Source organism: Siniperca chuatsi, linkage group LG20, assembly GCF_020085105.1.
Source record: "Siniperca chuatsi isolate FFG_IHB_CAS linkage group LG20, ASM2008510v1, whole genome shotgun sequence".
NCBI lineage: Eukaryota > Metazoa > Chordata > Actinopteri > Centrarchiformes > Sinipercidae > Siniperca > Siniperca chuatsi.
In genome coordinates, this window is record NC_058061.1 from 25,357,109 (window position 1) to 25,379,881 (window position 22,773).

Genomic DNA, 22,773 nt, shown 5'->3' on the forward strand with positions numbered 1-22,773 from the left:
AAAATTGGAAGTGCAACCTTCCCAAATAAGCAACTGCTTTCAACCAGGAGGAGTTAAAGGACCCTTTGATCTGGAAGTAGTGCAAGCTGCTAACGCCCACACTATTCACCTTGGGTTTAGTGTTCTGATAGCATTGTGTTGATGTTGTTGATGTCTGTTTCCTGTTCAATTTGTGTTTACCCTTAGCTTAAGCTGAACCCAACCTTAGCCCTAACCACAACCAGTCATCTTCTACGATGAATAACTTTAACTCAGTCTGACACAGACCACAGACTTAACCCCAACTAGTCATCTGTCCAATGTCTAACCATAACCTAACCAAAGCCGTAACCCTAACCAGGGAGGGCAACACAATACAAAAATACAAAAATGATGATGTGATTTTTGCTGGGGTCTGTACCAAACAAGCATGTTCCCTTACGTCTGGAGAATATTATTTGTAGGTCAGGGCATCTCTGTACCATTTATAATGGTATGTTTCACACATTTTACCTTTTTTATGAAAAAATTGCAGCTCCTGCTATTTGGATATTGCACTTGGCCATATTGCAATTTCGATAATATTTCGATTAATTATTCAGCCCTACCTCCTATTGTAATTCATGAGTTGTGATCATGAAAGCTATCAGCTGCATACTGACAGCAGTTCATAATATTCAGAGCACATCTTTAAATAAATCAATAAAGCAGCTCTCATGTAAACACATTCTTGCAGCATGTTCTGGCTTCTGTGCTGACAGAGTGAGGCGAGACACAGGAAGCAGCGTGGCTTCACAACCTCATGGAGACCACCAGTTTATATTTGAATTTAGGCTAGAGTGATGTTAGTGCTAATGGATTTGGCTCTTGCCTACGTGCTCTGTATGTCTGTTGTTTGGGTGTATTTTAAGGCGTTGCCTTATCGCCATTTATTTATTATTTTATGCATTCATGCACATTCCATTAAGAGGCAGGTGGTCAATTGGTCCTCCACATTATTCGGATCAGAGCAGAATAATGGCTGAAGCTACAGCAGACTTATGGCTTCAGATAGCGCTAGCAGGTAATATTTACACCCAAATTAACAGCGCACAGTGCAGCGGGCTCCAGTTGTGAAAGCTGGTCTGAAATCAGAGAACTGTGATGATACTGAGCTGACAGCGAGCAGTAAGTATGTCTGTTGTGTTAAAGCTAAAAAAACAACAAAAAAAAAACTACTTTTATTTCATGTGGACAGGACTGATAATGTTTTGACCACAGATGGTCTTCCTCAGGTAAAAGTGAAAAAGTGAAGTCATCTGATGTTAGACATTTTCAGAAAGATTAGAGACTAATTTGGCCACTTCTCTAATCTTATTGTCTTCATGTGATTGGAGAGACATGGATGTGGTGGGCTCACACCTGATCTGTGATGGGAACTGGGACTTGGGACATCTATACTGGAATGATTAAAGTTTAAGTACACTGTAACATGCTGACACTCATTATATACATTTTTTTTAATAGACATGGTCTATTATGCGCATGCACATGATTTGCTTTCCCCAAAATCAAAAATACATATTTTTCTTCTTACCTGTAATGCCATTTATGCAAAATTTTAACTATTAGAGAAAAAATTAATCAAGTCCTGCCTTCAACCGGTGCCGATTTATCTTCAAACACAGGAACCTTGGAAACAGCTGTAGAGCCCACTCTTGATCCAGGGGTTTTAGCCAACTATAGACCTACAGTGGGTAAATATCACATCGTCATAAGTATTCAGACCCTTTGCTGTGACACTCATATTTAACTCACATGCTGTCCATTTCTTCTGATCCTTCTTGAGATGGTTCTACTCCTTCATTGGAGTCCAGCTGTGTTTAATTAAACTGATTGGACTTGATTAGGAAAGGCACACACCTGTCTATATAAGACCGTACAGCTCACAGTGCATGTCAGAGCAAATGAGAATCATGAGGTCAAAGGAACTGCCCAAGGAGCGCAGAGACAGAATTGTGGCAAGGCACGGATCTGGCCAAGGTTACAAAAGAATTTCTGCAGCACTCAAGGTTCCTAAGAGCACAGTGGCCTCCATAATCCTTAAATGGAAGAAGTTTGGGATGACCAGAACTCTTCCTAGACCTGGCTGTCCAACCAAACTGAGCAATTGTGGGAGAAGAGCCTTGGTGAAAGAGGTAAAGAAGAACCCAAAGATAACTGTGGCTGAGCTCCAGAGATGCAGTAGGGAGATGGGAGAAAGTTCCAGAAAGTCAACTATCACTGCAACCCTCCACCAGTCGGGGCTTTATGGCAGAGTGGCCCGACGGAAGCCTCTCCTCAGTGCAAGACATATGAAAGCCTGCATAGAGTTTGCCAAAAAACACATGAAGGACTCCCAGACTATGAGAAATAAGATCCTCTGGTCTGATGAGACCAAGATTGAACTTTTTGGCGTTAATTCTAAGCATTATGTGTGGAGAGAATCAGGCACTGCTCATCACCTGCCCAATACAATCCCAACAGTGAAACATGGTGGTGGCAGCATCGTGCTATGGGGGTGTTTTTCAGCTGCAGGGACAGGACGACTGGTTGCAATTGAAGGAAAGATAAATGCGGCCAAGTACAGAGATTTCCTGGAAGAAAACCTCTTCCAGAGTGCTCAGGACCTCAGATTGGGCCGAAGGTTCACAATGACCTTAAGCACACAGCTAAAATAACAAAGGAGTGGCTTCGGAACAACTCTGTGACCATTTTTGACTGGCCCAGCCAGAGCCCTGACCTAAACCCAATTGAGCATCTCTGGAGAGACCTGAAAATGGCTGTCCACCAACGTTCACCATCCAACCTGACGGAACTGGAAAGGATCTGCAAGGAAGAATGGCAGAGGATCCCCAAATCCAGGTGTGAAAAACTTGTTGCATCATTCCCAAGAAGAAGATGGCTGTACTAGCTCAAAAGGGTGCGTCTACTCAATACTGAGCAAAGGGTCTGAATACTTATGACCATGTGATATTTCATTTTTTCTTTTTTAATAAATTTGCATACATTTCTACATTTCAGTTTTTTTTTCTGTCAAGATGGGGTGCTGAGTGTACATTAATGAGAAATAAAATGAACTTTTTTGATTTTAGCAAATGGCTGCAATGAAACAAAGGGTGAAAAATTTAAAGGGGTCTGAATACTTTCCGTACCCACTGTATATCTAACCTTCCCTTTCTTTCTAAGATCCTTGAGAAAACAGTTGCCAATCAGTTGTGTGACTTTCTAAATAACAATAGTTTATTTGAGGATTTCCAGTGAGGATTTAGAGTGCATCATAGCACAGAGACAGCACTGGTGAAAATTACAAATGACCTTTTAATTGCATCAGACAATGGACTTGTCTCTGTACTTGTCTTGTTAGATCTTAGTGCTGCGTTCGACACAATTGACCATCACATCCTATTACAGAGACTGGAACATGTAATTGGCATTAAAGGAGCCACACTAAGCTGATTTAAATCCTATCTATCAGATCGATCTCAGTTTGTACATGTTAACGGTGAGTCCTCGCCACGCCAAAGTTAGTCACGGAGTTCCACAAGGTTCTGTGCTTGGACCAATTCTCTTCACCTTATATATGCTTCCTCTAGGCAATATTATTAGGAAACACTCCATAAACTTTCATTGTTATGCAGATAATACCCAATTATATTTATCGATCAAGCCAGATGAAACTAACCAGTTAACTAAACTTCAAGCATGCCTTAAGGACATAGAGACCTGGATGACCAGTAACGTTTCTGATATTAAACAAAACTGAAGTTATTCTACTTGGCCCCAAACACCTTCGTAACACATTATCTAAAGATATAGTTACTCTAGACGGCATTGCCCTGGCCTCCAGCAGCACTGTAAGGAACCTCAGAGTTATCTTTGATCAGGATTTATCCTTTAACTCCCACATGAAACAAACTGCAAGGACTGCCTTTTTACACCTATGTAACATTACAAAAATCAGGCACATCCTGTCTCAAAATGATGCTGAAAAATTATTGCATGCATTTGTTACTTCTAGGTTGGACTACTGCAATTCCTTATTATCCGGCTACCTGAATAAGTCCCTTAAGACTCTCCAGTTGATCCAGAATGCTACGGCACGTGTACTGACAAGAACTAGCAAAAGATATCATATTTCTCCAATATTAGCTTCTCTGCACTGGCTCCCTGTAAAATCCAGAATATAATTTAAAATCCTTCTCCTCACCTACAAAGCTCTTAAGGGTCAGGCACCATCGTATCTAAAATATCTCATAATACCTTATTATCCCACTAGAACACTGCGCTCCCAGAATGCAGGGTTACTTGTGGCTCCTAAAGTCTCTAAAAGTAGAATAGGAGCCAGAGGCTTCAGCTATCAATCTCCTCCCCTGTGGAATCACATCTCAATGTGGGTTTGGGAGGCAGACACCACATTTAAGAGTAGGCTTAAGACTTTCCTCTTTGATAAAGCTTATAGTTAGGGTTGGCTTGGGTAAGCCCTGAACCATCCCTTAGTTATGCTGTTATAGACCTAAACTGCCAGGAAACTTCCCATGACGCACCTCTTTCCTCTCTCCTCCTCTCCATCTTCATCTGTATGCATTTTTATCCCATTACTGCATGTTACTAACTCGACATCTTCTCTCTACCGTAGTTCTGTGCTTTCTCGTTTCTCTCCTTTTTCCTTCTGTCGCTTTCAGCAGGTATTTCTACCTCCGGAGCTGCAGAGACTGGATCAGTGGTTGTGGGCCACCTGCTGCCCCCGTGTTCCTGCTTGATAACTGCTACTACAGTAGTTGTTATTGGCTCTGTATAGCTGTCATTCCTATTGTTATTCATTTATTTATATTAATACCACAATTACAATTCTGCTATTTAAAAAAATATATATTCTAGGTGGTATTTGCATTGTGCCCCCCACTGGTGGCTGCTAGAATCCAAATTCAAAACTGGCTCAGGCCCATCCTACATCCAGAACATGGTCAAACAATATGCCCCACCCCTATCCACTACGCTCTGCTACTGCCAATCTGCTTGCTAATCCCTCACTACGAGGGGGGGCCAGCTACCGCTCAACAAAATCACGACAATTTGCTGTCCTGGTTCCACAATGGTGGAATGAGCTCTCCATTGACATCAGTACAGCAGAAACTCTACCCATCTTCCGTCGTAGACTGAAAACTTAGACTGTACCTTGGCCCATAAAAAAACCCTCTCTGTCTCTTATTGTTTACAAATGTAGCACTTGAAGCAGTTCAGCATATTTGATGAAGTTGATGTACAGTACTTTTATGATTCTTGCTATTCTTGGGTTGTATCCACATGGGTGAAATGTACTTATTATAAGTCGCTTTGGATAAAAACGTCAGCTAAATAAATGTAATGAATTCTGATGGTGTGTCTACACAGGAGGCATTTCAGATGTGTTTTTCAGTTGTTCCTCTCATACACGTCTAAAGGAACAGATACACTCTTATTTTAATCAATCCAGCTATTTACACAGACACTATAATGGCTTGCGTTTTACTTGTGCTATATGCGTGTGAACGCAACCTGAAGTGTACAGTGTTTACACTTCAAGTCTATTTTCTTCTCTTTTATTCACAAAACTACAGTGATTGTGTATTGGGCTCTGAGCACTGCTAGAATATGGGTGACCTACGCTCAATACTGTGCCCGAACGCATGTCTGCTACAATTTGCCTGCTAAAGCCCAAATTATTGTCATCATGTCGTGTTTTGTCTGACTAACATTCCAATTCACTATTACATAAGACAAAGAAAAAACACTCCTCACACTGTAGAAGCTGCATCTATTGAATGTTTGGTATTTTTGCTTGAAAAATGCCTTAATTGATTATCAACATAGTGGCCAATTAATTTTCTTTCAATCGACTAATCAACTAATTGATTAAATCAATGAACTGTTCCAGCTCTATTTTGAGCAGTTGGGGGTTGCATTGGAAACCAGTTTTAGTCTACAGTTGACCTAAAAAAATGAACTAAATGGATTGTCCCCCACAATTTTCAAATAGTCATTAATATTCAGCCAACATGACATGGCCAGTTTTCACACTTAAAGGTTTTTAACACACAAAGCTAAATGTGAATGAAGAGAGGCTTTGGTATAAAGTAGTCCTAGGTATCTCATATAAAGTTTAAAGTAACCAACACAGAAAGCAATGTGACCATCTCTGTATGGAGCACTATTAAAAGCAATTAGTAAGTCCCACTGCCGGACAAAAAGCCTCAGTGTGGAGAGAAGGGGGTTTTACTGCAGAAACACTCTTCCCCCTTCACCCACAAATGTTGCAGTCGAAGAGGAGTTCCAGTTCAGTTTATGCTCCCAGTATCAACAGCTCGGCTCATACTGGCCCTGAGTCCAGGTCTGCTGTGAAAGGGCTCCACTGTGAGTCTGTTCTGTGTTAGCTGTCAACTTGAACTAGCCATTTATTATCAGATACTGGGAGGCATTACAGGCATGCTGCCATTTTATTTTACTGCTTAGGTCAGTAAAATCTGCCCCTCGTGTTTACATCTGCCTGTAAAATTAAAAGCTGCTCATATCAATTTGTATTTATTGTAAATGTGTTAGTGTAGCTCCTCTATAGTAGTCTGTGTGATGTGTAGAGAAGGTATCTTCACATAAAGAGACAGACGATGGTTATTTAATAGAAGCCCAAGGTCAAGTTAAACGAGCCCTTTGACAGTGTCATTTGATTTTATGTGAAGGGTAAAGCTTGCCTGCAGGGCTCTGAAGCAGCTAAGCATGCCTGTCTCTGCCTGCTGTACACTGTACATGACTAACTGCATATAGAGGTCTGTAGAGTGAGTGATGCTCATTGATCAAACACATCAGTCAAAGCTTCACTGTCAGTGTAGCAGGTGAAGTTTGTCTTTTGTCTGTAAAAACACTTGCAGTTTGACGAGATTAACTTGGATTTAGTCTGCACAACAGAACCTAAAAAGAAATGAAAAGGTGAAAATAACCATGCAGTTCATGTTCTTGTATATGTTATTTCTGTAAAATTCTTGTCTCATTGGTACTAGTTTCCACAGCACAACTGTTGGTAAAAATACAATCTGTTTAAGCGCTGAGGAGTGGTGTGAAATGTGCTCTTCCTATACTTCTTTTTTATTTCAAATGTGTCTTGTCACTGTTGTGTGTTTGTGTGTGTCATTTTTGCTCTTACTCTTGTAACTGCACACATGTCCTCATCAAGAAGAGAAAACAATGGAGCACTTAATTTTGTCCCAGTAGGGGAGCATGAATATGTGTGTATATGTGCTTGCATTAACAGTTTTTAACAGTGTGTCTTTGTCTATTTCAGACTTACATATTCACTGACGGTGAGGACAAGGAGCTGCTGATGAGAACAGGTAAGAAGCTGGACAGTCATAGGAAAAAAAGATTCCTCATTCATGTTGTGTGGCCTTATTATGTAGTGACCCAGCAAATCAGAATAAACAAAATAATCATTTGTTGTAACAATGAAGAATAGAATACAGAATATAGGACATAAAGGTGTAAAGCACCAAAATTAATTTTTACATTTTGGGCAAGTGTGACAATTAAATTTGAGTAATTGTGCAGTACAACAGTATTTGGGCCAAATTGAGACATTAATTATATTATTGCACTAAGACAGTTTTGAATTGTGTCCAGCTACATAGAGGCATAACGATTAAAAAAGGAGGTACAGCTGTGTGTCGTCAGCAAAACAATGATGACAGAGACGCTAAGAGAACAGGATGGGACCAAGAGTCGACCCCTGTGGCACACCATGTTTAAGGAGCTGATGATGAAACATGATCATTTATAAAGACACCCAATGTTTAGTTGGACAGATAAGATTGAAGATGAAGATGAAGAAATGAAAAAATATATGAAGACAAACCAGTGTATTTTAATAGGTTGAAGAATACTGTTTGTGCACATTGAAAGTTCATCCTATTATCAGATAACAAACCTGCAGACTGTATGCCTGAAGTATGTCAATATGCTTTGTAGATATTAACATTATCTGATATACATACACTGGTGTGAAAGTGTTTGCCCCCTTCCTGATTTTTTGTTTGTCACACTTAAATGTTTCAGATCATCAAACAAATTTAAATATTAGTCAAAGATAACACAAGTAAACACAAAATGCAGTTTTTAAATGAAGGTTGTTATTATTAGGGGAAAACAAAATCCAAACCTACATGGCCCTGTGTGAAATAGTGATTGGGGCCACCTGAATCCTATTGAGATGCTGTGGCATGACCTTAAAAAGGCAGTTCATGCTCGAAAACCCTCCAATGTGGCTGAATTACAACAGTTCTGCATAGATGAGTGGGCCAAAATTCCTCCACAGCGCTGTAAAAAACTCATTGCAAGTTATCGCAAACGCTTGATTGCAGTTGTTGCTGCTAAGGGTGGCCCAACCATTTATTAAGGTTTAGGGGGCAATCACTTTTTCACACAGGGCCATGTAGGTTTGGATTTTGTTTTCCCTTAATAATAACAACCTTCATTTAAAACTGCATTTTGTGTTTACTTGTGTTATCTTTGACAAATATTTAAATTTGTTTGATGATCTGTGTGACAGTGTGACAAACATGCAAGAAATCAGGAAGGGGGCAAACACTTTTTCACACCACTGTATACTGTAGATTACAGGAATATGTGCAAATGTACATCCTCTTATAAAGAATGGTGTCATAATGTCCAAATGTTCAGTGTTTATACTGCAGTGTATGTGTCACAGGAATATGCAGTCAGGTATAGAAGCTTTTTGGCCTCTTAATTCAAATGGCAATGTATTTGCAATTGGCAATTCAATGTGCAATTTTGTCATTCAGTATGCAAAATGGCAACGCAATGCTCAATTCAGTTTGAATTATTTTGATTAAAAATTAAAATGAAAACTCAATCTATTGCATTTCATATTGCCATGAGGTTTTTTTGGTGTCAAAATGGCAATGCAATCTGTCAGTCCTCTCATCAAGGCGGGTCTTCAGTTAGGACTTCACTTCCTTGTTAAGTGATTGGTAACAGCCGTTTCTTCTATGCTTAGACCACGCCACCACTGTTCTTCTTGCTGGGTAAGTTGCTTTCTACCTCAGATAACATCCAGCTAGGCCTGGGTAAAGTTAGTAGCTTGCTAACAACCTAAGCTAACGCTAGCAAAGTAACTAAGCTAAAGTTAGCTAAGTTTACTACTGGTTGCTCACTAATTTACAACGCTAGCGACAACAGCGATGGGTAGTTATCAAGCTTGTTGACGTTTCCTGTTATTTTGATCTTAATATGCAGCGTTGATGTAATTGATAAGTGGATAAGTAGATGTAGCCAAATAGTAATTTCTTTGTGTGCTGATGAAGTTTACACTTAAAAAAATACTGTAAATGTTTCAGCAAAACAGACTGAAGTAATCGTTATCTACCATAACAGAAAATCTAAAGGCTTTGATATGAACGTAAGTTATACTAGAAATATTTGTCATAATGCCTATTTTCATTGCAGTTCACCTGGAAGATGTGGTGCTTTGTTGGTTGAAATGATTAGCTACAACACACTAGAATGTAAAGACAAAACAATTTTTTTTACGAAAAACAATTTTTTTTGTGTGGAATTAAATTTTCTTCCTGGTGAGGAAACCAGGCTGAATCAGTGGGTGTTGAACATGAGGAGAAAGAAGTGGACTCCCTCTGGCACTTCCATCTCTCACTTCACTCTGCAGCGAGCACTTTGAGGACGATCAGCTCATCACAGGTAGACCAATCGATTCTGAGGCCTGCGTTCATGCAATAAGAAAGAAGACTTACTTTTCAGTCAATTCATAAAACACTATTAAGGAATGCTTTTTCTTTACAGTTTGATTAATCATGTCATAATAAAGTTAAATGTGATAACCGTCATACACACACAGACACTCAGCCATAGTGTTCAGAGGAATTGCACCCTTTTCAGGTTTTGGGTATTAAATATGTAAGTCTATACATATGATGGTCCTGCACTGAAGCAAACCTCCATACACCTGGTTTGACAAGCTGGTATGTATATTATACATTGCCGTCTTTCCAGTCTTCATTAAAGTGTCTTGCTTTAACAGGAAAGGTATCCACACGGTGAATGACCACATAAGGAAAACCTGATGTATTGAGCAGCGTGCGTTTGGTGCCATCCATCTGGTTGTGGAGAAGGGAGACCACATGGACATCATCCTCATAAACAACTTATGCAGATGATGACCCACAGTTTACAGTAGCAGTGAATCATGATCTCTCCAATTTAGTTATAGGTTCAACTTCTTTCCTGTATATGATCTACTTTTGTGCTATAATTGATGCGAGATGGTCATTGCATATTTTTACAAATACAGTTTAAAGAACTAGCAGGCTGGAGTTCAAGGATGAAACAACCTCAGTGCACTAGTTTACACAAGTGAAAAGTACTTTCCAGTTTGAGATTAACAGGGTCTAGATTAGGAAACTGGAACTGGCCAACTAGATGTTCACCTGGGAGCATAATATTTCCTGTAAGAGATGTGTACTGTTGTTACCATCTAAATCTTTACTCTTAAATGATAATAACCTGTGGAAATATCCTTTGTCAGTGTATGAAACTGAATTTAATAGTTTTATTAATAGCTGGTTAGAAATTATATTTAGGTGAAGAATGCGATAAATGTGACATTGCAAATGTTTATTGTTATCAGGTAAAATATTTAAAAATAAACAGTGATATTAAACATAAATGAGTACATTTTCTATAAACTGACTACTCTTACCTGGTTTTGCAGGTTTGTTAAATGTAACAGGAGACTTTGGTGAATTGTTTTATGGTTCATTATATTTGATACGCACATATGACAGGTCAGAAAACCAAACTTTATATCTCTCTTCTGATCCTTGGTTGTTAATGTTAAGGGACAACTTATAATGGTCACATTTGTGTATAAATAATATTCACATTTGTGTATGTTATGTATGCAAGAGGTATAAGACAACATTGTATATGGCCTTTTAATGAATAATCTACATTCTGACAAACAGAAATGCCATTAATGTCTTCCTGTGATTTGATTATTGTACATATTGATATTAAACATAGTTCCGGAATTGTACCATAGAAGAAATCAACTGACTTAGAGCAACAATTTAATACATTTCTTTTCTTGCACAGTAAAAATATTTTATCTCTGTGCATCTATCAATACACAGAGGTGGACCAAGGTCAAGGTGAGCTTGATTATCCTAAGACAAATGTACATACTGAAATGATGTAATAGGCTTTCAGTGCTGCAACACAAATAGTAATAAGCATGAATAAATGAAAATAATTGACATGATAACACACAGTATAGAAATAGTAACATTACTTTTATATGTATTGCGTAGTTTAAAAAGCCAGTGCTGCAGTCCAAATAAGTACTGAAGGCTGGGGTTCAAAGGGAGAAGAGCACAGTTGGTCAAGTTGAACACTGATATGGCTACACAAGTATTATTTTCAATAAAAACATATAACTATTAAAGTCTATCAGCCATCACATAAATTATGACAGTCTTGGCCAGGTGATGGGCTTAACAAAACAAAGAAATCCTGTAATGGTCGACTTCAACAATGGAGAAAATGTCAGGCATGGACACTTCACCGTTGTTGGAGTTGGGCTTTAAGGCACTTACTTAGCAATACTGTGTAAAAAATACTGTTTACTGCAGGGATGAAATTAACTAAATCACACAAAAATAAACCAAGAGTGCCAAACCGTATGTGATGGTAATGTGCAAAGCTGCCACACACTTACACAGTGAAGAAATGTAGTCATAACACTGTTCACAAACCTGCGGGCCTTGTCTGTCTTCCCCGGACTGGCAGCAGCTGTTCCACCTGCATGGCTGTGTGAGGCAGATAATGCAGTGTGGAGGGCATTGATGCCATGCAGGTGATGCAGGTCCAGGCTGGATGCTGGTGACCTCCCCAGGTCATTCAACTGCAGTGGATGTGGTGGACATCTGGTACTGCTCTTACTGGTAGGGACTGGTCAGAAAAGGTTCTTCACCTCAGAACAACCCAGATATCATCCACACCAAGGTTGGTCCCCACGGTCTGCACGGCTCTCTAAGCCCCACACTGGACTGATATATCCTGATATCCTGATGTAGGGTAGTGACAAAAAGTAAAAGGAGGGGAGAGAATCAACATTTAATCATTCCAATAACTCTCTGTTGATTGTGACACTATCAATCAATACCACTGTAATATGGTGTAAACGTGCCAGATTTAGCCAAAGGGATCACGTTAATTTCCATCTGCTGTTCCTGGAATGAACACGTTAAGATAACGCACTAACACAATAGTAGTAGCTTTTTATAATGTTAAATGAAACCCAATTTTGTATTTCACTGTTATGTTAATGCTAAATGCACCAAGTAAATATTAAGCTAGCTAACGTCAAATTCACAAAAACAAATTTCAATGTATTTCAATGTACTGTTGCATTATTTCTGATTGCAATCAACATATATTGCTAAATGCCTTTTATAGAGACATCTCCCAAGCTTCATCTCACTCCTTTTTCTTCATATGCACAATGAATGATACTAAACTGATTGGATTGACTAAACATATATATCAGCAAGCAGTGCAAAAAATACTAATCTACAAGCGTCCTTTTACTTGAGAATCTGTGTGTTATGTTAATGCAGAAAGCTACTTGGAATATTGTTTATAATACTCACCGGTCTCGTGAAAGTGAACCGATGACACTGGACATCCCAGGAAATTAAGTCAAGTGGCTCTTCTTTTTCCGCTTGCTGGCCAGGCACGCTGGGCCTTGTTCTTTACTAGATTCCATTTCAACATCACATATCGCCCTGAATCCAAGAACCTGAGAGCTGATGCACTTTCCCGCCTACACGCTCCAGAAAGCATCACGGAAGACCCAGAACCCATCATACCCCGGCAATTATTCATTAATCCCATACAATGGTCAGAGAATTCTGTTCCCTCCTCCAATGTCTCCACTAACACTCCGCCGGGCTGTCCCCCCAATCTTCAGTATGTTCCGAGAATCCAGAGAAATCAACTCATCCATACTTCTCACACCTCACTAGGCACTGGTCACCCAGGGGCCAATGAAACCCTCTCGCTGCTACGAGAACGCTTCTGGTGGCCAAGCATGGCAAGGGACGTGAGAAGGTACGTGCAGGGGTGTACAGAGTGTGCCATGTCTAAATCTCCGCATCATCTTCCTGCAGGAAAACTATGTCCCCTACCGACGCCCAATAGACCCTGGTCACACCTAGGAGTGGACTTCATCACCGACCTCCCTCCATCAAACAACAACACCTGTGTCCTGGTAATCGTGGACCGTTTTTCGAAGTCTTGCCGTCTCATCCCTCTTCGAGGTCTACCTACGGCCATGGAGACGGCAGAATGTCTCTTCAACCAGGTCTTTAGATACTTTGGGATACCTGAAGACATAGTTTCAGATAGAGGTCCACAATTCATCTCCCGGATTTGGAAAGCCTTCTTCTCGCTCCTGGGTGTGACCATCAGCCTCTCCTCTGGTTACCATCCCCAAAGCAACGGCCAGACGGAGAGGAAGATTCAGGATATTGGGCGTTTTCTACGTACCTTCTGCCACGGCCATCAGAACTCTTGGAACCAGTTCCTGGGCTGGGCCGAGTACGCACAAAACTCGCTACGTCAACCATCTACTGGACTCACTCCCTTCCAGTGCGTGCTCGGTTACCAGCCTCCTCTCTTCCCATGGTCTGGGGAGCCGTCGGAGGTTCCTTCCGTGGACTACTGGTTCCGAGAGAGCGAGAGGGTCTGGGACGCAGCTCATCGGCAACTCAGAAGAGCACTCTGCAGGCGCAGGCTGACGGCTGACCGTAGGAGATCCACCACTCCGACGTACCAACCTGGCCAGAAGGTCTGGCTATCCACCCGCGATATCAGGATGCGCCTGCCCAGATTCATTGGTCCCTTTACCATAACAGAACAAATCAATCCGGTTACATTCAAGCTTCAGTTACCACCACAATACAAGATTCATCCAACCTTCCACGTATCTCTGCTTAAACCTTTCTATCCCTCTGTCTCCGTCTCTACAGAGCCTGGCGATTCGGCAGATCCCCCCTTACCGCTAATCGTAGATGATGGAGCCGCTTACCAGGTCAGTGAGATCTTGGACTCCCGACGCCGTGGTGGTCTTCTGGAGTATCTGGTGGACTGGGAGGGCTACGGTCCGGAGGAAAGGTCATGGGTTCCCCGACATGACATCCTCGATCCCTCCTTGTTGACTGAATTCCACGCTAACCATCCGGACCGACCGGCCCCCCGAGGAAGGGGAAGACCACCGCGACGTCGGGGTCCTCGGTCCTCAGGAGCGGACCGTGAAGGGGGGGGTACTGTCACAGACACGCCAGGCTCCACCTCATCTCAGCCACACCGTTCCTCCTCACCAGAATACTAATCACCTGCACCTGTGACTCAGCACACACCTGGTGGCAATTAGCCACTCCTCTCCACTATAAATCTCCACTCTTCACCTCAGTCAGTGTCCGGTCTCGTTCGCTAGAAGGACAGAGCTACGCCTCCTACCTTCAGTTAACCACGGACTCTACTACGACGCTACTCCTTGTTCTCAGTCATCCAGCGCTACGAACCTCCAACTCGACTCCAGTCTCCTAGGGGTAACGGTGCTCACCCGGCTCCGGAGTGTCCTCTGTCTCCAGTGTGTGTGGCTCCCGTTCCCGTCGCCTCGTGTGCAGCTATCCAGCTCCTGCACTTCACTTCCGTCAGTGATCCAAGGGACGGTATCTCCTCTACTCTTATAGACTCTCTTAATATCTCTGTAATCAATAAACCCTCGAAATCACCTTACCTGTGTCTCCGGGTTGGTCTGTTCCGTAACACATATCACTAAGCTTGTCCAATCATGTTTTTATCACATCAAAAACTTTGCAAAAATCTGATCTATTTGAAATTTGTGTGATGCAGAAACTGCTGCACATGCTTTTACGAGTGCGCATGCGCCATCGTGCATGCAGCCCGTTGCGGTAGCTCCGTCTTGTCGTCTTCCAAACGTTTTTCCAACTTTTAGCTTTCCTTTTTCTTCCAAACTTGGGTTACTTCTGTGTAAGTATAATTTAAAAAAGTGTTTTAGTACTTTTTTTCGCCGTGGAACTTCTTCTCCTGCTACTCGGTCAGGGCACCGCTGCAGATCAGCTGTTTGGCCGGATTGTTTACACCAGGGAACAGCTGATCGCGCTGAAGCCAAGTGACATGGCGCCCAGGACAACTGATGTCCCCACTGAGATCTGGAGAAGGACACACCAAGGATGCAGAGGGGGAACGAAGCGGCGAGGGAAGAGAGAGGGGTGCAGACAAAAGAGACTTAAGAACAAGAGATTTAAGCCATGTCTGCCTTCTCTCGTAATGGGTAACGTGAGATCACTGGTGAATAAAATGGACAAGCTAAGGGTGTTAGCCCGGAGTCAGATGGAGTTCCGTGAGTGTAGTTTGATGTGCTTCTCAGAGACATGGCTACACCAGGATATCCCGAATCATAACGTTTCCATCGATGGCTTTCAGACTGTTCGGGCTGACAGGGATCACACTGGGAGCGGTAAGCGGAAAGGCGGCGGGCTTGCTGTTCTGGTTAACAACAGATGGTGTAACCCTGGTCATGTTACTATCAAGCAGAGTATCTGTAGCTCGGACATTGAACTGTTAGCTGTGGGACTTCTGCCATATTATCTGCCACGTGAATTCTCACATGCCATTGTTGTGGCTGTTTACATCCCCCACCCTTTGCTAACCCGGCATCGGCCTGCACAACTCCAGACTCAACACCTGAGTGCACTCATATTAATCTCAGGTGACTTCAACCATGTCAGTGTTTCAACAACACTGACTAACTTCACCCAGTATGTTAGTCGTCCTACTAGAGAGGAGAGGACACTGGACTATGTGCCTCTGGTTAAAAGGCAACCTGCGACCACAAGGACAGTGAGGAGATGGTCAGAGGAGGCCTATGAGACACTGCAGGAATGTTTTGAGGTTACAAACTGGGATGCACTCTGTGAGCCTCATGGAGAGGACACTGACGGGCTTACTGAGTGCATTACTGGCTACATTAACTTCCGTGTGGACTGCAATGTCCCAACTAAGATGGTCCATTGTTATCCAAATGACAAACCGTGGGTAACAAAGGACATCAAGGACATCCTGAATGCCAAGAGGAGGGCCTTTACTGATGGTAATAGGGAGGAGGTGAGGGCAATCCAGGCCGACCTGAAGGTGAAGATCAGGGAAGCCAAGGAGAAGTACAGGAGGAAGCTGGAGTGGAAACTCCAGCAGAACAACATGACACAGGTCTGGAGCGACATGAAGAGTATCACTGGCTTCAGACCGACTGGCAGCAGATGAGTAGAGGGCAGCTTGGACAGGCCCAACAAACTTAATCTGTTCTTTAACAGATTCGACACACCAGCTCCTGCTCATCCCCCCTCTAACTCAGCTGCCGTCGGCCCTCAAGCTCCTCTGAGTACTCTGCTCCCCTCTCCTCCATCTTCCTGGGAGAGTCCTACTCCCCCATCAACTGGCTATCAGGCTAACTGCCCTCTTCATACTACTAATGACTCCCCCCCTCCCCCGACTGTAACCTGCGTGCCTGACTACTGACCATGTGAGAGGACAGTTGATGAAACTCCACTCAAACAAGGCTGCAGGCCCTGATGTAGTTAGCCCCGGGGTGCTAAAAGCCTGTGCTGATGGTAATCAGCCTGAGTCTTCAAAGGGTCTCTGTTCTGTAGAAGACATCTTGCCTCGTTCCTGTGCCGAAGATGCCGCGTCCCAGTGGCTCCGAGGACTACAGACCGGTGGCACTGAACTCCCACATCATGAAGACCCTGGAGAGACTGGTGCTGGAACAGCTGCGGCCCATGGTCAGACCCCTCCTGGACCCCCTTCAGTTCTCCTTCCAGCCCCAGCTGGGAGTTGAGGATGCCATCATCTTCCTGCTGAACCACATCCACACCCACCTGGACAAGCCAGCAAGCACGGTGAGGATCATGTTTTTTGACTTCTCCAGTGCTGCAACACTATCCGGCCAGCTCTGCTGGGTGAGAAGCTGGCAGCGATGCAGGTGGATGCCCCCCTCGTGTCCTGGATTGTTGACTACCTGACTGGCAGACCACAGCACGTGCGTCTGCAGCACTGTGTGTCGGACAGCGTGGTCAGCAACACTGGGGCCCCTCAGGGGACTGTCCTCTCTCCCTTCCTCTTCACCATCTACACCATGGACTTCAGCTACCACACGGAGTCCTGCCACCTTCAGAAGTTTTCTAATGACTCTGCTGTGGTGGGATGTATCAGCGGTGGTGATGAGACTGAATACAGGGCTGTGGGAACTTTGTCTCATGGTGTGAGCAGAACCATCTGCAGCTCAATGCGACAAAGTCTAAGGAGCTGGTTGTGGATCTACAGAGGGCCAAGGCACCAGTGACCCCGGTGTCCATCCAGGGGGTCAGTGTGGACGTTGAAGAGGATTACAAGTACCTGGGAGTACACATGGACAATAAACTGGACTGGGCTATGAACACTCAAGCTCTGTACAGGAAGGGCCAGAGCCGCCTCTATTTTCTGAGGAGGCTGAGGTCCTTCAACATCTGCCGGACAATGCTGAAGATGTTTTATGAGTCTGTGGTGGCCAGTGCTATCCTGTATGATGTGGCATGCTGGGGCAGCAGGTTGAGGGTAGCGGATGCTAACAGACTCAACATACTGATCCGTAAGGCCAGTGACATTGTGGGGGTGTGAAGTTGGACTCTCTGTCTGTGGTGTCAGAGAGGAGGATGCTTGCCAAACTACATGCCATCTTGGACATTGTAATTTATTTTCTGACCTGTATTACATTTTTTGCTTAGTACTTCTATTCCTGTGTGCACTGACATGATAGTGAGCAAAAGAGTTTCCCCTCGGGGATCAATAAAGTATTTCTGATTCTGATTCTGATCCCACACCGATCACATATATACACTCCAATTTGAATTTTAACATAGCCACACTCTTTATCAAACATGGCTCAGCCGCCATTTCCTTTTGTTTAACGCCATGCACTGTTGGCCATTTTGGTTCTGAGCAGCCATTTTGGATCACACGCACACACACACACACACCCTTTGTTCTGTAGTTTAGTTACACTTCATATTGTGTGTTTTTGCTTTGTTTATCTTTTAATAAATACTTGCGTATAATGCTGGTTTTAATGTTGCACAAGATCGAATTATTTGTCAACCGCTTCTATGTTGAACTCCAAATCCTTTAACCTAGTAGCTAGTAATTTTGGTTATAGTTATTAATTTAATTATTAATCAGTTCCAAATCGATAGTATATTATATTAGTATATTATTTGAGACTCAATCAATTGATTGGCTATCATTACTCTTGTTTAAGGAGAGTGGTGCCCTGAGGAACTTTATTAACTAAAGTTATTATTTATGATTATCTTTGATAATTCTGATTAATCCATAATTAATTGATTGTGCCTACACAATTTGGTGCCCCTTTAACCATTGTAAATCCCAACAAAAATATTATCTCAAATGGCATTACTTGGATACACAATCTTTTTTACAGAACTTGAGGTTACACTTGAGGTTGTGCCCTGTATTGGCAAGCTTGCCAACACTATGTACTGTACAGCTGTGTAGCTAACGCTAGCCATCGTTAGCTACGCAAATGTTGTGATGCCAGCTCAAAGAAATGATTTTATTTACATTTATCATTTGAAATCTATGATCATAACAGCTTAACCTTTCTTTTTTTAAAAACAGGAAACCACATATCAATATCTCTTAGATTTAAATATGTAGAATATGGGGAGTCAAAAGCAAAGTTTTAATTTTTTTTAGATTAATCTCAAAGACAGCATTAAATTTATTTATCATTAGTATTGTTTTATCTGTACAGACTGTACAGAACTCAGCTGCTAGGCTTTTAACCAGGACCAAGAGGTACGATCACATCACACCTGTTTTAGCCTCTTTACGTTGGCTCCCTGTTTGTTTTAGGATTGATTTTAAGATCTTATTGATTACCTTTAAGGCTCTTTATGGTCTGGCTCCAGATTATATTTTAGACCTTTTAATCCCTTATGAACCTTTATGTAGTTTGAGATCTTCGGGCAGGGGTCTTCTGTCTGTTCCTGAGTCCAGGTTGAAAACTAAGGGGGACAGAGCCTTTGCCATCAGGGCCCCCTGGAACAACTTGCCCGAAGAAATTAGGTTGTCTGAGTCATTGTCTTCTTTTAATTCTCTTCACAAAACGCATTTTTATCGGAAAGCATATCCTGATGTTACTTTAGCCGTCTGTATTTTATTGTTTTCATGTATTATATGTATTTTATTTTATGTTTTATCATTCACTGTGGTATTTTATTTCTCTCTCTGTGAAGCACTTTGTACTTTGTTTTGATAAGTGCTCTATAAATAAAGTTTTATTATTGTGGTGTAGTATAGCATAATTAATATGCTGTTTACATTTACTGCCTATGGGTTTACTTGATGGAACTTTTTTATGTGGTGAGCAATAAATATTAACATCACGAAAGTGTATCACCTATGGTCTTTGACAGGCTATATTACAGTAACGTTAGGTTACAGGCTCCCCAGAGTGGCTTATAGCCCTGAAAAGGGACCCCTCTGGCTAGTGGCTTATGTTGTTTAAGAAAGTTAGGTTGATAAGGGATTGAAATACTTGTGTTTACCACAGAAATTATTCTGCCATGCTAAATTAATGTTACTTTGCTAGCGTCAGCTTATGTTGTTTGCAAGCTACTAACTTTACCCAGATCTAGCTAGCATTAGCTTGTAATGCCTCAGCATGAGGATGTAGATAAAAACAAAATACCAACAAAGGCCCTGCTGTAATAAACTAATGTCTGAACTCGATGGACGTTATCTGAGGTAGAAAGCAACTTACCCATCAAGAAGAACAGTGTCGGCGTGGTCAAGCATAGAAGTGTCAGCTGTTACCCAATCACTGAACAAGGAAGTGACGTCCTAACTGAAGACCTTGGTCAGAGGACTGACAGATTTCATTTCCATTAGAATTTTGACACTAAAAAAGCGTGTAGACAAGTAAATGTAAATGCAATAGACTGTGGGTGCTGTTTTGCTGGCACATTGAATTGCCAGTGCCAAAATGCATTGCCATTTGAATAAAGAAACCAGAAAACTATGCCAATATGAAATGCAATTGATTGAGCTTTCATTTTAATTTTTAATCAAAATATTTCAAAACTGAAGAATGGTAACATTTATGATGTACAGCATCTTCAGTGCTTATGTACTGTATGTAACATATTAATTATACAGGGGAAGGAACAGTAAGATACTGTACATATTAGCATGGAATTGAACTGTGCTGTCCTCTGCTGTCTCTTTCCCAGGAACTGACATCATCAACACTAACTGCTCAGCAGCTCACACCCGACAGGCTCTGTGCTGCAAGATGTCTGTGGAGTACGACAAATTCATCGAGTCTCAGAAAAAGTGAGTGAAAAGTGATCTGTACCTGATCTGAACACTCTAGTTAAACAGCAGGGATGCAATAAACAGTTAACAGTTAATTAACCAATTCACCAGTTATTGATGTTACCACCAATAACACATTAACTTATAAATTAAGGTACAATACTGACTGTCTGTGTGTGTTGTAGGTGGTTCTGCCATGTGGATGACGACAACTATGTGATCCTCCCCAGCCTGCTGCGGCTGCTCTCCTCCTACCACCACAGCCAGGATGTGTACCTGGGCCGGCCCAGTCTGGATCATCCTATAGAGGCTGCAGAGAGGGTCAAGAGTGACGGATCGGTCAGTCAGCTTACACCTTATTAAAGTACCCCTCCGCTCAAAAATGTGTTTTTCAGAATCATAAAGAATCAGAATCTGAAATACTTTATTGATCCCCGAGGGGAAACTCTTTTGCTACAGCAGCTCATTATCACGTCAGTGCACACAGGAATAGAAGTACTAAGCAAAAAATCTAATACACTATAATACAGGTCAGAAAATAAATTAAGTACCAAGTGGGTATAAAATAAGTATAAAATAAAATAAGTGTGAAGTACAAAGCGGGTTTTCCGGTTGATGATAATAATACGGTATAAGGTAATAGTGCATGAACTGTCAAGTTAAATGTAGCTTATTAGAATTATAATGAGATGGAGGATATTGCAGTAATAGAGGTATGAATAAATATCAATAAATAGGCAATTTTAAAGTGAAGAGTATATTGCACAGGGGTATTAACACAGAATATTGCACAATTATGTCAAGTAATGCAGAGATGTAATGATCAATGTCCAGTTTAATGACCTAGGGTCATATAGACTAACATTTGAGGGAGGAGTTAAAGAGTTTGTTGGCCACAAGCAGGAATGACTTCCTGTGGCGCTCTGTGGTGCTTTTTGGGGGGATGAGTCTTCCGCTGAAGGTACTCCTTTGTTTGACCAGCACGTCATGGAGTCGGTGGGAGACACTGTCCAAGATGGCATGTAGTTTGGCCAGCATTCTCCTCTCTGATACCACAGACAGAGAGTCCAGCTACACCCTCATAATGTCACTGGCCTTACGGATCAGTTTGTTGAGTCTGTTAGCGTCTGCTACCCTCAACCTGCTGCCCCAGCATGCAACAGCATACAGGACTGCAGCACTGGCCACTGGCCACCACAGACTCATAAAACATCTTCAGCATTGTCCGGCAGATGTTGAAGGACCTCAGCCTCCTCAGAAAATAGAGGCGGCTCTGGCCCTTCCTGTAAAGAGCTTGAGTGTTCATAGCCCAGTCCAGTTTATTGTCCATGTGTACTCCCAGGTACTTGTAATCCTCTTCAATGTCCACACTGACCTTCTGGTGCCTTGGCCCTTCGTAGGTCTACAACCAGCTCCTTAGACTTTGTCGCATTGAGCTGCAGATGGTTCTGCTCACACCATGAGACAAAATTCCCCACCCCAGCCCTGTACTCAGTCTCATCACCACCGCTGATACATCCCACCACAGCAGAGTAATCAGAAAACTTCTGAAGGTGGCAGGTCTCTGTGTGGTGGCTGAAGTCCGTGGTGTAGATGGTGAAGAGGAAGGGAGAAAGGACAGTCCTCTGAGGGGCCCCAGTGTTGCTGACCACGCTGTCCGACACACAGTGCTGCAGGCGCACATACTGTGGTCTGCTTGTCAGGTAGTCAACAATCCAGTACACGAGGGGGGCATCCACCTGCATCGCTGCCAGCTTTTCACCCAGCAGGGCTGGCCGGATAGTGTTGAAAGCACTGGAGAAGTCAAAAAACATGATCCTCACCGTGCTTGCTGGCTTGTCCAGGTGGGTGTGGATGTGGTTCAGCAGGAAGATGATGGCAACCTCAAGTCCAAGCTGGGGCTGGTAGGCGAACTGAAGGGGGTCCAGGAGGGGTCTGACAATGGGCCGCAGCTGTTCCAGCACCAGTCTCTCCAGGGTCTTCATTATGTGGAAGGTCAGTGCCACCGGTCTGTAGTCCTTGGAGCCACTGGGACACTGCATCTTCGGCACAGGAACGAGGCAAGATGTCTTCCACAGAACAGAGACCCTTTGAAGACTCAGGCTCAGGTTGAAGACATATTGAAGGACTCCACATAGCTGGGGGGCACAGGCTTTTAGCACTAACTACATCAGGGCCTGCAGCCTTGTTTGAGTGGAGTTTCATCAACTGTCCTCTCACATGGTCAGTAGTCAGGCACGCAGCAGAGGTTACAGA

The 22,773-nt window shown here is 42.6% G+C and overlaps 1 protein-coding gene across 1 annotated transcript in view; it reads left to right on the forward strand.

The window, feature by feature from the left end:
• Nucleotides 1-22,773, forward strand: part of rfng (RFNG O-fucosylpeptide 3-beta-N-acetylglucosaminyltransferase) — a 41,736-nt gene that overhangs the window by 6,408 nt on the left and 12,555 nt on the right. Inside the window, exons 3-5 of the mRNA XM_044178338.1 lie at nucleotides 7,313-7,361; nucleotides 20,433-20,535; nucleotides 20,703-20,856. Coding sequence (XP_044034273.1) covers nucleotides 7,313-7,361; nucleotides 20,433-20,535; nucleotides 20,703-20,856 — 306 coding nt within the window. The remainder of the gene's footprint in view (nucleotides 1-7,312; nucleotides 7,362-20,432; nucleotides 20,536-20,702; nucleotides 20,857-22,773) is intronic.